General features: G+C 43.1%; 1 protein-coding gene across 13 annotated transcripts in view; it reads left to right on the top strand.

Moving 5' to 3' along the window:
* The window catches only part of LOC121543644 (protocadherin alpha-C2), a 37,565-nt gene that overhangs the window by 18,794 nt on the left and 4,861 nt on the right, over positions 1 to 13,910 (top strand). For 2 of the 13 annotated variants that reach the window (XM_041853723.2, XM_041853673.2), the window contains exon 1: positions 167 to 2,766. The exons of 9 other annotated variants lie outside the window; for them this stretch is intronic. In XM_041853723.2, coding sequence (XP_041709657.1) covers positions 352 to 2,766 — 2,415 coding nt within the window. In that variant the 5' untranslated portion in view covers positions 167 to 351. Of the gene's footprint in view, positions 1 to 166; positions 2,767 to 6,131; positions 9,314 to 13,910 lie in introns of those variants that run through there. 2 more of the 13 variants (XM_041853763.2, XM_041853697.2) reach the window with 2 other exon arrangements.

Here is a 13,910-nt window from a genome sequence, read left to right on the forward strand (position 1 = left end):
AAAAAAAAATATATATATATATGGACATATGTATTTCCCTAATCCAACAGTTAGTCTCACCCGAAAGGTGGACATATTTCCAATTCTAAGGTGAAGTCTGATAAAATGCTCAAAGCGTCGCTGTTCACCAATAAAACCCACTCTTCTGTGATGTAACAGTCGTCATGACAGTTTGTTGCTAGGAAGAGAACAAGGCAATTTCATGTAAACAGCTCCCTGGTCCTGAATCCATCTTTGACTAATGATAATTTAAATTACATTGCATTACAACGCCGGAACTGTCGTCGACTCGTCTTCTCATATTCAAAAAGGTCCCATTTTGTTGCTTGGTGCATTGCGCAAAACAGTCAAATGATGGTTGAACATCGCATCGTTCAGCACTGGATAAGGTACGTCTCTGTCTTTCTTCTTTTCTCTGCGGTCCTGAACACGGTGTATGCGGTTACTCACTATTCTATTCCTGAAGAAATGGAGGAAGGTTCCGTTATTGCTAATCTGGCCTCTGATTTGGGGCTGAACACGAACAGCCTCAGTAATCGCAAGATGCGCTTGGATGTTATTGCCAACAAAAAATATCTGGACGTTAACAAAGAAACTGGCGAGCTGTATATCGTCGAAAGGTTGGACAGGGAATCTCTTTGTACAACTAAGACAGCAACATCATGTTTTCTTAAAATGGATGCAACGATTGAAAATCCAATAAGGATGTTCAATATAGAATTAGAAATCCTGGATATAAACGACAACGCGCCACATTTTCGACGGGACACAATGCATTTGGATATATCAGAGTCTACTCCCGTTGGGGAGCGATTCTCTCTGAACAATGCAGTGGACCCGGACGTTGGTAGCAACACTGTTAAAACCTACCACCTAAGTGAGAGTGAACATTTCAATATCGAAATACAGACCGGTAGAGATGGAGCAAAATTTGCTGATTTGATACTGCAAAAGGCTTTAGACCGAGAAAAGCAGTCGGTTCACAATCTAATACTCACGGCTGTAGATGGCGGAGTACCCGCGCGCTCTGGAATAGCCAACATCATTGTTCGCGTTCTAGATACAAATGACAACGCCCCTAAGTTTAATAAAGACACCTACAAAATAGATATAATGGAAAACTCTCCAATTGGAAGTCTTGTGGTAAAATTGAATGCAACAGACTTAGATGAGGGCACCAATTCGGAAATAATATATTCATATAGTTTGTATACATCTGAGAAAACTCAAGGCACTTTCAGTTTAAACCCTAACAATGGAGAAATAACGGTAAAAGAAATGATAAATTATGAAGATTTCAGGATTTACGATATGGAAGTCATAGCAACAGATAAGGGAGCGAATTCCTTGTCAGGTCAGTGTAAATTAACCATTTTAGTCACCGATATGAATGATAATCATCCTGAAATATCTATTAAATCTTTCCAAAGTCCAGTCAAGGAGGATATAGCAGTAGACACGGTAATAGCAGTGGTTAGTGTCAGCGATAAAGATTCAGGTGAAAATGGTATAGTTGACCTTCATATTGCTGATAAATTACCTTTTGCGCTGAGAGAATCCTCTGGTAACTATTATGAGTTAGTAGTTTCAGAACCTCTGGACCGCGAGAAGGTCCCAGAATATGACATCACCTTTACCGTAACAGACAGGGGTTCCCCTCCACTATCTGACAACGAAACTATGACTTTAGAACTACTAGACGTTAATGACAACGTCCCACAGTTCCCCCAGTCGTTCTACACTATTCCCGTTATGGAGAATAACGCACCTGGGGCCTTGCTAAGTTCCCTCACTGCGTTTGATCCAGACCTCCATGAAAACCAGTATCTAGTTTATTTCATCATAGAGAAGGAGATAGTGAACACCTCGATGTCCATGCTGTTCTCCATCAATCCGGAGAACGGTAATCTTTACGCACTGAAGACGTTTGACTATGAGATAGAGAAGGAGTTCATTTTCCACATTGAGGCCAGAGACTCTGGTGTTCCTCCACTCAGCAGTAACGTGACTGTCCACATCATTATTGTGGACCAGAACGACAACACCCCGGTCATAGTGTCTCCGTGGCGCGCGCACGGCTCCATGGTGGAGGAAAAGATCCCCAGATCCACCGATAAAGGAACCCTGGTCTCCAAGGTGATAGCCATAGACACGGACTCGGTCCAGAACTCTCGGATTACATACCAGTTTCTACAGGTTACTGACGCCACCTTATTCAGTCTGGACCAATACAACGGAGAGATTCGGACTATGAGAATGTTCAGTTACAGAGATCCGCGTCATCAACGGCTGGTTGTCATCGCCAAGGACAACGGGGACCCTGCTCTCTCTGCTACAGTTACCATAAAGCTCTCAACAGTGGAGACTGCCGTTAAAGCCTACTCTGATATGACTGAAGTGCCTCTAGAATATGACATATTTTCAGACTTAAACCTGTATTTAGTGATCGGCCTGGGCTCGGTTTCCTTTCTGTTATTGATCACCATATTGGTCACCTGTGTGCTGAAGTGTCAAAAACCGAAGCCCAGCAAAGCAGCTCCTCCCAGTAGGAACAGCGTGATCAGCGAGAGGAACTCAACCATCGCAGATTCCACCCTGGTCTCCAACGATGCCTACTGGTACAGTCTGTTTCTAGCGGAGACTAGGAAAGGAAAGCTGGTAGTCAGACAGCCTGTGCCAAAAGCAGGTTCCAGATACATCGTGTCCAGTATACCAAGGAGCACGGGCCTGACAGAGACCAGCGACTCAGCAGCCTCTACTCTGCAGGTAAGAATGACCTCCACCTATGCTTAACTATAAATAGCAATACGTTTGATAGAGTTGTTTTCTTCAGTGCACAATTCTCGTGCGTAAAATGGATGAATTGGTTGAATCAAGTTCGACCACGTTGAAATCAACAATTCCACGTCCACATTCAATTTAATTATAAGCAACCTAATGATTCAATTCACAAGTCTAAAAGTTACTGTTGTCCTGTTGCAACTGTTTTCACAGACTACTTAAAGTTTCAAGGCACTAATAATACAAGTAAAACGTTTGCAATGTTTGCAATTCTGGGCTGCATAGGCTGGCACAATGCACAAAGTGTCGCTGCTCACCAATAAAACGCACTATTCTGTGATGTAATCGTCGCCATGACAGTTCGTCATAGTGATAGATGCAGTGCCTATTCTGTGTTGACAGCTACCGGTCCTGAATTTCGCTGCTTTCGAGATAATTTTAGTCCATTGTCAAAACGTTACAGGGTCATCTCGTTTTCTTGACATAAATTCAACACAACTTAATATTTTCGTTGTGGTGCGATACGCACAGAGCAAAGCAATACAACAATGGAAACGCACATCAGTGCACAGCACTGGATAAGGTACGTCTCGGTATTTCTTATTTTCTCTACCGCCCTGAACACGGCATTTGCGGTTACTCACTATTCTATTCCCGAAGAAATGGAGGAAGGCTCTATTGTTGCTAATCTGGCTGCTGATTTGGGTCTTGATGCGAAAACCTTAGTTAAGCGTAAAGTACGGTTGGATGTTATCGCTAATAAGAGGTATCTGGAGATTAACAAAGAGACAGGAGAGCTATTCATCGCGGAGAAAATTGACAGAGAGTACCTATGCAACAGCAAAAATCCATCTTGTTTCATCAAAATGGATGTTTCGATTGAAGAACCAATACGAATGTTTAATATTGAAGTGGAAATAATGGACATAAATGACAACGTGCCCCATTTTCGCAGGGACACCATGCACCTGGATATATCAGAATCCACCCCTGCAGGAGAACGATTCTCGCTAAACAATGCAGTTGACCCAGATTTCGGTACAAACTCCGTTAAGTCGTATCACTTAAGTGATAGCGAGCATTTTAGTATAGAGATTCAAACCGGGAGAGACGGGTCAAAGTTTGCTGATTTGGTACTAAAAAATGCTTTAGACCGAGAAGAGCAGGCGGTCCATAATCTAATACTCACAGCTGTAGATGGCGGAGTCCCCTCACGCACAGGCACAGCCAACATCATTGTTCGCGTTCTAGATACGAATGACAACGCCCCTCAATTTGATAAAGAAAGCTACACCATCAATGTTATGGAAAACTCCCCAATTGGAAGCCTTGTGATTGAATTGAATGCAACAGACTTAGATGAGGGAACAAATTCGGAAATAGTTTATTCATATAGCCTTTATACATCAGAGAAAACTCAAGCAACGTTCAGTTTGAATTCTAATAATGGTGAAATCAGAGTAAAAGAAATGATTAATTATGAAGATTTCAGGATTTATGACATGGAAGTCATAGCAATGGACAAGGGACCCAATTCCTTGAGAGGGCAGTGTAAATTAACTATTTTAGTTACAGATATGAATGACAATCATCCAGAAATTTCCATAAAATCATTTCAAAGTCCTATAAAGGAAAACGTAGCCATAGACACAGTGATAGCAGTTGTTAGTGTCAGCGATAAAGATTCAGGTGAAAATGGTATAGTTGACCTTCATATTGCTGATCAAATGCCATTTGCACTAAGAGAGTCTTCTGATAACTATTATGAGTTGGTAGTTTCAGAGCCTCTGGACCGTGAGAAGGTCCCAGAATATGACATCACTTTTACGGTAACAGACAGGGGTTCCCCTCCACTATCTGACAATGAAACTGTGACTTTAGAACTATTAGACGTTAATGACAACGTTCCACAGTTTCCCCAGTCGTTCTACACTATTCCCGTTATGGAGAATAACGCACCTGGGGCCTTGCTAAGTTCCCTCACTGCGTTTGATCCAGACCTCCATGAAAACCAGTATCTAGTTTATTTCATCATAGAGAAGGAGATAGTGAACACCTCGATGTCCATGCTGTTCTCCATCAATCCGGAGAACGGTAATCTTTACGCACTGAAGACGTTTGACTATGAGATAGAGAAGGAGTTCCTTTTCCACATTGAGGCCCGAGACTCTGGTGTTCCTCCACTCAGCAGTAACGTGACTGTCCACATCATTATTGTGGACCAGAACGACAACACCCCGGTCATAGTGTCTCCGTGGCGTGCGCACGGCTCCGTGGTGGAGGAGAAGATCCCCAGATCCACCGATAAAGGATCCCTGGTCTCCAAAGTGATAGCCATAGACACGGACTCGGTCCAGAACTCTCGGATTACATACCAGTTTCTACAGGTTACTGATGCCACCTTATTTAGTCTGGACCAATACAACGGAGAGGTCCGGACTATGAGAATGTTCAGTTACAGAGATCCGCGTCATCAACGGCTGGTTGTCATCGCCAAGGACAATGGGGACCCTGCTCTCTCTGCTACAGTCACCATAAAGCTCTCAACAGTGGAGACTGCCGTTAAAGCCTACTCTGATATGACTGAAGTGCCTCTAGAATATGACATATTTTCAGACTTAAACCTATATTTGGTGATCGGCCTGGGCTCGGTTTCCTTTCTGTTATTGATCACCATATTGGTCACCTGTGTGCTGAAGTGTCAGAAACCAAAGCCCAGCAAAGCAGCTCCTCCCAGTAGGAACAGCGTGATCAGCGAGAGGAACTCAACCATCGCAGATTCCACCCTGGTCTCCAACGATGCCTACTGGTACAGTCTGTTTCTAGCGGAGACTAGGAAAGGAAAGCTGGTAGTCAGACAGCCTGTGCCAAAAGCAGGTTCCAGATACATTGTGTCCAGTATACCAAGGAGCACGGGCCTGACAGATACCAGCGACTCAGCAGCCTCTACTCTGCAGGTAAGAAATACGACGCCTACTTGTACAGTCTGTTTCTAGCGGAGGAAAGGAAAGCTGTTTGTCAGACAGACTGTGCCGAAAGCGGGCTCCAGATACATTGTGTCCAGTAGCCTCCAGTAGCCTCTACTCTGATTCGCTGCTCTGAGCCTCTACCCCAGGGATAGTCAGCTAGATTCAGTCACGGGCCACATTTTTTTCTTGTGCGGATGGTCGTGGGTTTGGAACATAATTACAAATAATTTGTGGACTGCAAATTGACTGCAAGTAGCCCAAACATATATAATATTTGCCTAAAACAATCATTTCAAACTTTGCTTACATTTGTATACGACAACGTGTCTCTCCATTATGCGTGGGAATACTTGAACAGATTTCTTAAATTAAAATCTCTTGGAGCTGATGTCCTGGTGTTTTTAAAGTATTTTATGCTCAGAACACGTTGGGGGCCAAATAAAACCACCCAAGGGTCAAATTCGTCCCGCTGGCCGCCAGTTGGGGAACCCTGCTCTGCTCTGACTCTACTGGTTTAACATAATGTGCAATAACTTTGACGTGTGTTCTCTGCAGTACGCATGCGTACAATTGATAAGCACGTTGGCTAAAGTTCGACGATAATTTGAAAGCATTTAAAACAACACAAATTTTACTTTCACATTCCATTTGTTTACCATTGAACAATCAATTCACCTCAAACAGTTAGGTTACTAATATTTCTGTCCACAACTGCTGCAACTGTTACAATAAGTAAACACAATTAACCAATAATAGGCCTAAATAAAACAATGTTCATAATGTTTTCTTTACCTCACATTCTATAACTATTATTGTGTGTCGTCTTTAATCGTCACATAAATAATATCACCAAAAAGTGTGCAATAAATATGTATTAAATTCAACGTTGCAAGGGCTGTTAAAATGCGCAAAGGGTCGCTGCTCGCCAATAAAACGCACTCTTCGGTGATGGAATGGTAGCCATGACAGTTCGTCATAGCGATAAAGACAATGCGTATTCTGTGTGGACAGCTCCCGGGTTCTGACATTTATCACTGCTTTTGAGAAGGTCGTTTTTGTCTATATCTTCAAAAAGGTTACATATCTCATTTTCTTTACCCAAGTTCGCCACCAACTTAACGTTTTCGTTGTGCAGCATTACGCACATCCTAACAATGGAGGTGCATATTAGTGGAGAGCCCTGGAGAAGGTACGTCTCGGTCTTTCTTCTTCTCTCTGCTGTATTGAACACGGCATCTGCGGTTACTCACTATTCTATTCCTGAAGAGATGGAGGAAGGCTCCGTTGTTGCTAATTTAGCTGCCGATTTGGGTTTGGATGCTAAAATCATGGCTAGGCGTAAAGTACGGTTGGATGTTATCGCCAATAAGAGGTATCTGGAGATAAACAAAGACACAGGGGAGCTACTGATAGCGGAGAAGATTGATAGAGAATACTTATGCAACGTTAAGACGTCATCTTGTTTCCTCAAAATGGATGTTACCATCGAAAACCCAATAAGACTATTTAATATTGAAGTGGAAATAATGGACATAAATGACAACTCGCCCCATTTTCGCCGGGACACCATGCACCTGGATATATCAGAATCCACCCCTGCAGGAGAACGATTCTCGCTAACCAATGCAGTAGACCCAGATTTTGGTGCAAACTCTATCAATACGTATCACTTAAGCGAGAGTGAGCATTTTAGTATAGAGATTCAGACCGGAAGAGACGGGTCAAAGTTTGCTGATTTGATTCTTAAAAAGGCTTTAAACCGAGAGGAGCAGGCGGTTCATAATCTAATACTCACAGCTGTAGATGGCGGAGTCCCCACGCGCTCCGGTACAGCCAACATCATTGTTCGCGTTCTAGATACGAATGACAACGCCCCTCAATTTGATAAAGACAGCTACAACATTAATGTGATGGAAAACTCTCCAATTGGGAGCCTTGTGGTTAAATTGAATGCAACAGACTTAGATGAGGGTACCAATTCGGAAATAGTATATTCATATAGTCTTTATACATCTGATAAAACCCAACAAACTTTCAGTTTGAATTCAAAAAATGGTGAAATCAGAATCAAAGAAATGATAAATTATGAAGATTTCAGGATTTATGATATGGAAGTTATAGCAACTGATAAGGGGCCTAATTCATTGACAGGGCAGAGTAAATTAACTATTTTGGTCACAGATATGAATGACAATCACCCTGAGATATCAATTAAATCGTTTCAAAGTCCAGTCAAGGAGGATATAGCAGTAGACACGGTGATAGCAGTAGTCAGTGTCAGCGATAAAGATTCAGGTGATAATGGGATAGTTGATATTCGTATTGCCGATACATTACCTTTTGCGCTGAGAGAGTCTTCTGATAACTATTATGAGTTAGTAGTTTCACAACCTCTGGACCGCGAGAAGGTCCCAGAATATGACATCACTTTTACGGTAACAGACAGGGGTTCCCCTCCACTATCTGACAATGAAACTATGACTTTAGAACTACTAGACGTTAATGACAACGTCCCACAGTTCCTCCAGTCGTTCTACACTATTCCCGTTATGGAGAATAACGCACCTGGGGCCTTGCTAAGTTCCCTCACTGCGTTTGATCCAGACCTCCATGAAAACCAGTATCTAGTTTATTTCATCATAGAAAAGGAGATAGTGAACACCTCCATGTCCATGCTGTTCTCCATCAATCCGGAGAACGGTAATCTTTACGCACTGAAGACGTTTGACTATGAGATAGAGAAGGAGTTCCTTTTCCACATTGAGGCCAGAGACTCTGGTGTTCCTCCACTCAGCAGTAACGTGACTGTCCACATCATTATTGTGGACCAGAATGACAATACTCCGGTCATAGTCTCTCCGTGGCGTGCACACGGCTCCATGGTGGAGGAGAAGATCCCCAGATCCACCGATAAAGGATCCCTGGTCTCCAAAGTGATAGCCATAGACACAGACTCAGTCCAGAACTCTCGGATTACATACCAGTTTCTACAGGTTACTGACGCCACCTTATTCAGTCTGGACCAATACAACGGAGAGGTCCGGACAATGAGAATGTTCAGTTACAGAGATCCACGTCATCAACGGCTGGTTGTCATCGCAAAGGACAATGGGGACCCTGCTCTCTCTGCTACAGTTACCATAAAGCTCTCAACAGTGGAGACTGCCATTAAAGCCTACTCTGACATGACTGAAGTGCCTCTAGAATATGACATATTTTCAGACTTAAACCTCTATTTGGTGATCGGCCTGGGCTCGGTTTCCTTTCTGTTATTGATCACCATATTGGTCACCTGTGTGCTGAAGTGTCAGAAACCAAAGCCCAGCAAAGCGGCTCCTCCAAGTAGGAACAGTGTGATCAGCGAGAGGAACTCAACCATCGCGGATTCCACCCTGGTCTCCAACGATGCCTACTGGTACAGTCTGTTTCTGGCGGAGACTAGGAAAGGAAAGCTGGTAGTCAGACAGCCTGTGCCTAAGGCGGGCTCCAGATACATCGTGTCCAGTATACCAAGGAGCACTGGCCTGACAGAGACCAGCGACTCAGCAGCTTCTACTCTGCAGGTAAGATGACCTACACCACTTCTTCCAGGAAAACAAACCCTTACAGCAAATCACCCTGCAACAATCAGAGGACGTCGCTAGGCGTCTGACCAAGAAGGCCTCGATTCACACTTTGAACAGCTGTCTCAATACCTTTGTGGGTTATAGGCCTATTTACATGTTTCTCTTTAAGTTTTGTTTTTCAGAGGTATGTGTAGGCCTAATTGTGACCAAATCAGACGGATGAAAATAGCACACCAGCCTTTGCTCACCTCAAAACTCTCCTCAATTACAGTCAGAAGCTTGCCCCTTGACTAAGAGCATCACAATGTCAGTTCAAGACACTGGAGCTCATTTGGGTCAATGGGATCACTATGAGAGAGGGTCTTGATTCACACCTCGAGCAGCTGTCTAAGTACCTGTGTGGGTTTTAGGCCTACTTATACCATTTTCCAGAAGTTTTGGTCTTTAGAGGCTATGTGTAGGCCTACTCATGACCAAAACCAACCAACTAAAATAGCATAGCAGCCTTTGCATCTATTTCGTCAAAGTCAGTGGGTAGCTTGCCCCTTGACTCAGAGTACCACAGTGTAAAGGTTGAGACAGCTGAGGTCATCTCGGTCAATGGGAGCACTATGAAGGATGAGCTCTGCATCTGTTGATATTGTCAGGAGCTTCTCCTGCAGGCAGCATACTGTACTTGTTCCTGATTGGTCGAGTCTCATGTATACTGCCAGGAGTAGTCTGTCTTTCCTGTTTGAACTGTAAGAGAAACAATGAGTGTATCTCAATGGTCTAAGGTGACACACTCTCCTTGTCTCCAGTGCTTTCACATCAGTGATAAAGGAAAGGACACAGGGAGAGAATGAGACACTTAAAGGCCCAGTGCTGGCAAAAACATGATTTTCCTGCATTTTATACATATTTCCACACTACGAGGTTGGAATAGTAATGTGAAATTGTGAAAATCAAATCAAATGTTATTTGTCACATGCACCGAATACAACAGGTTACCATGACATGCATCCAAGCCCTTAACCAACAATGCAGTTTTAATAAAATAAGAGTTAAGAAAATATTAACTAAATAAACTAAATTTAAAAAAGTAACACAATAAAATAACAATAACGAGGCTACCAGTACCAAGTCTGCCACGATCGTTCAAGGAAGTGACAGACCAAGGCACAGCGTGGTAAGCGTATATTTTATTTAATTAACGTACTTAACACACACAAACAACAAACCAAACGATACGTGAAGTCCTAGGTTAACACCAAAACAAACCATACGGAACAAGATCCCACAATAAACAGTGCCAAACAGGCTGCCTAAGTATGGGCCCCAATCAGAGACAACAAGCAACAGCTGCCTCTGATTGGGAACCACCTTGGCCAACATAGAAATACATGAACTATAACAAAACATAGAAAATAACACATAGAAAATCCACACCCTGGCTCAACATATAAGAGTCCCCAGAGCCAGGGCGTGACAAAGTCAATGTGCGAGGGTACAGGTTAGTCGTGGTAATTGAGATAATATGTACAGTTGAATTCAGAAGTTTACATACACTTAGGTTGGAGTCATTAAAACTTGTTTTTCAACCACTCCACAAATTTGTTGTTAACAAACTATAGTTTTGGGAAGTCGGTTAGGACATTTACTTTGTGCATGACACAAGTAATTTTTCCAACAATTGTTTACAGACAGATTATTTCACTTATAATTCACTGTACCACAATTCCAGTGGGTCAGAAGTTTACATACACTAAGTTGACTGTGCCTTTAAACAGCTTGGAAAATTCCAGAAAATGATGTCATGGCTTTGATGTCATGGCTTTAGAACCTATATCGACATAACCTGAAAGGCCGCTCAGCAAGGAAGAAGCCACTGCTCCAAAACTGCCATAAAAAAGGCAGACTACGGTTTGCAACGGTTTGCAACTGCACGTTGGGACAAAGATCGTACTTTTGGGAGAAATGTCCTCTGGTCTGATGAAACAAAAATAGAACTGTTTGGCCATTATTATTATTATATTATTATTATATTATTATTATTATTATTATTATTATTATTATTATTATTATTATTATTATTATATTATATAATGACCATCGTTATGTTTGGAGGAAAAAGGGGGTCTCTTGCAAGCCGAAGAACACCATCCCAACCGTGAAGCACGGGGGTGGCAGCATCATGCTGTGGGGGTGCTTTGCTGCAGGAGGGCCTGGTGCACAAAATAGATGGCATCATGAGGAAGGAAAATTATGTGGATATATTGAAACAACATCTCAAGACATCAGTCAGGAAGTTAAAGCTTGGTAGCAAATGGGTCTTCCAAATGGACAATGACCCCAAGCATACTTCCAAAGTTGTGGCAAAATGGCTTAAGGACAACCAAGTCAAGGTATTGGAGTGGCCATCACAAAGCCCTGACCTCAATCCTATAGAAAATTTGTGGGCAGAACTGAAAAAGCGTGTGCAAGCAAGGAGGCCTACAAACCTGACTCAGTTACACCAGCTCTGTCAGGAGGAATGGGCCAAAATTCACCCAACTTATTGTGGGAAGCTTGTGGAAGGCTACCCGAAACATTTGACCCAAGTTAAACAATTTAAAGGCAATGCTACCAAAACTAATTGAGTGTATGTAAACTTCTGACCCACTGGGAATGTGATGAAAGAAATAAAAGCTGAAATAAATCATTTTCTCTACTATTATTCTGACATTTCACATTCTTAAAATAAAGTGGTGAGCCTAACTGACCTAAAACAGGGAATTTTTACTAGGATTAAATGTCAGGAATTGTGAAAAACTGAGTTTTAAATGTATTTGGCTAAGGTGTATGTAAACCTCCGACTTCAACTGTACATGTAGGTAGGGGTAAAGTGACTATGTATAGATAATAAACAGCGAGTAGCAGTGTAAATAGTCCGGGTGGCCATTTGATTAATTGTTCAGCAGTCTTATGGCTTGGGGGTAGAAGCTGTTAAGGAGCCTTTTGGACCTAGACTTGGCGCTCTGGTACAGCTTGCCGTGCGGTAGCAGAGAGAACAGTTTATTACTTTGGTGGCTGGAGTCTTTGACAATTTTTGGGGCCTTCCTCTGATACAGTCTAGTATAGAGGTCCTGGATGGCAAGAAGCTTGGCCCCAGTGATGTACTGGGCCGTACGCACTACCCTCTGTAGCGCCTTGCGGTTGGATGCCGAGCAGTTGCCATACCAGGTGCAGCTGTAGAACTTTTTGAGGATCTGGGGACCCCATGCCAAATCTTTTCAGTCTCTTGAAGGGGACAAGGCGTTGTTGTGCCCTCTTCACGACTGTCTTGGTGTGTTTGGAGCATGATAGTTTGTTGGTGAAGTGGACACCAAGGAACTTGAAGCTCTCGACCTGCTCCACTACAGCGCTGTCGATATGAATGGGGGTGTGTTTGGCTCTCCTTTTCCTGTAGTCCACGATCAGTCGTCCGGAACAGCTGGTGCTCTCATGCACTGTTCAGTGTTGCTTGCCTCGAAGTGAGCATAGAAGGCATTTAGCTTGTCATGTAGGCTCGCGTCTCTGGGCAGCTCACGGCTGAGTTTCCATTTGTAATCCGTAATAGTTTGCAAGCCCTGCCACATCCGACGAGCGTCAGAGCCGGTGTAGTAGGATTCAATCTTAGTAGGATTCAATCAAAGTATTGATGCTTTGCCTGTTTGATGGTTCGTCTGAGGGCATAGCGGGAATTTTTACAAGCGTCCGGATTAGTGTCCCGCTCTTTGAAAGCGGCAGCTCTTTAGCTCAGTGCGGATGTTGCCTGTAATCCATGGTTTTTGCTTGGGATATGTACGTACGGTCACTGTGGGGATGACATCATCGATGCACTTATGGATGAAGCCGGTGATTGATGTGGTATACTCCTCAATGCCATAGGATGAATCCCGGAACATATTCCTGTCTGTCCTAGCAAAACAGTCCTGCAGCTTAGCATCCGCATGATCTGACCACTTCCGTATTGAGCGAGTCACTGGTACTTCCTGCTTTAGTTTTTGCTTGTAAGCAGGAATCAGGAGGATAGAATTATGGTCAGATTTTCCAAATGGTGGGCGAGGCAGAGCTTTGTACACGTCTCTGTGTGTGGAGTAAAGGTGTTCTAGAATTTTTTTTTTTTCTCCCTCTGGTTGGACATGTGACATGCTGGTAGAAATGAGGCAAAACGGATGTACGTTTTCCTGCATTATAGTCCCTGGACACTAGGAGCGCCGCTTCTGGATGAGCATTTTCTTGTTTGCTAATGGCTTTATACAGCTCGTTGAGTGCAGTCTTAGTGCCAGCATCGGTTTGTGGTGGTAAATAGACAGCTACGAAAAATATAGATGAAAACTCTTGGTAGATACTGTGGATAGTGTGGAAAATGTAGTCTAAGAGCTGTTTTGAAAAGACCGCCTGAAATTTCAGCCTGTTTTGGTGGGATGGATTTTTGTCCTTCCTGGTGACATCACCAGGTGGTAAATTACTGTAGTTAATAGACCAATAAGAATGGGAGTTCCAAACCTCTCTGCCAATAACAGCTAGTTGTCCGTTTTCCGTTCCACACTCAGACCACTCCCAGACAGTCATTGCAAAATTCATGCTTGAG

This window comes from Coregonus clupeaformis, chromosome 3, assembly GCF_020615455.1.
Source record: "Coregonus clupeaformis isolate EN_2021a chromosome 3, ASM2061545v1, whole genome shotgun sequence".
NCBI classification, from domain to species: domain Eukaryota; kingdom Metazoa; phylum Chordata; class Actinopteri; order Salmoniformes; family Salmonidae; genus Coregonus; species Coregonus clupeaformis.